This window comes from Pteropus alecto, unplaced genomic scaffold, assembly GCF_000325575.1.
Source record: "Pteropus alecto unplaced genomic scaffold, ASM32557v1 scaffold143, whole genome shotgun sequence".
NCBI lineage: Eukaryota > Metazoa > Chordata > Mammalia > Chiroptera > Pteropodidae > Pteropus > Pteropus alecto.
The window spans coordinates 2,419,640-2,420,716 of record NW_006434828.1 but is presented as its reverse complement, the minus strand read 5'-3'; the positions used below and the strand labels follow the sequence as shown (position 1 = coordinate 2,420,716).

The window sequence follows — 1,077 nt, the reverse complement described above, 5'->3', positions numbered from 1 at the left end:
CGTGAACCACGGGGGACCTTGCAGGACAGGCGTGTCTGTCATTGGGCGTCTGCTCCTCCCTTGTGTGCAGTGGTCACGAGTTCTGTCGCTTGTCTTGATGCCTGGTTTCCTTCTCCAGTCACGCCCCCCCGCCACAGAAACACACGCACACCTGCCCACAGCACGGCACGGTCAAGGCCACACATCGCCCCTTCCTGTTCCGTCCATGAGAGCAACGTAAGGCAGGCAGTGGTGAGACCAGTGAAGGCCGCACGGAAAGAGGTTTGAGCCGCAGCGTCCCAGGGGAGAGCCGCCCCGGCCCGGGGTCCTCGTGGGCCAGAGTGGCCTGGCAGGCAGCCTTGAAAGCCGTCAGGGAGGGTGTGTGGGCGTGTGGGCAGCTGCAGGTCTGAGGACCGGTGCCATCTCACAGGTGGGGTCCCTCGTGGACGGTGCAGGCGGAGGGAGGGGTGCGATGGCCGTGGAGGAGGGAAGGCAAGGCTGCGGCTGCTGTCACGCTGTCCTGTTCCCACGAGCCTCCCCCTTTAGGGCTTGTGGGTCATCACGGGTTTCTGCGAAGCACAAGCACACACACACATAAGCGTGCAAGATGGGTGTGCGCACAGATGCATACACATAGGCACGGATACACGTGTGCACGGAGGTACGAGTGTGCACACACATGGGAGTGCATGCAGCTACAGGCGCTGGCACATGGATCTGGGTCGATGACACTGGCTCTCATCCAACGGGGTGGAGGGATGGAAAGTACGTGCTCATGTAAAGCTCTGACACACGAGGACATACGTTCGAACTCGAAAGCGTTTCACTTCTCAAGTCCCTGGGCACCTGGCGGGGTGGTGGGGAGACTGTCCTCCCCCTCTCAGGCTGTCCCCTGCCCCAGTGTCCTCACGGTCTCTCAGGCTGGCCCCTCCCCTGAGCGGGATCCCACCCCAGGGCAAGCAGAGACCCACCCTTGACATACCCGGCACCTTTAAGAAATGTTTGATTTTTGTTTAAAACTTCTGCTGATTTTACTTTACTTGCTATTTTATCCCAACTTTCTTTACTCTGAGGACTTAATATCAGTATGTGAGGGTG

The 1,077-nt window shown here is 59.3% G+C and overlaps 1 protein-coding gene across 1 annotated transcript in view; it reads right to left on the bottom strand.

Annotated features, from left to right (window-relative positions):
- Positions 1-521: 521 nt before the first annotated feature.
- Positions 522-1,077, bottom strand: part of MLPH (melanophilin) — a 30,286-nt gene continuing 29,730 nt past the window's right edge. Inside the window, 1 exon segment of the mRNA XM_015587821.1 lies at positions 522-548. Coding sequence (XP_015443307.1) covers positions 522-548 — 27 coding nt within the window.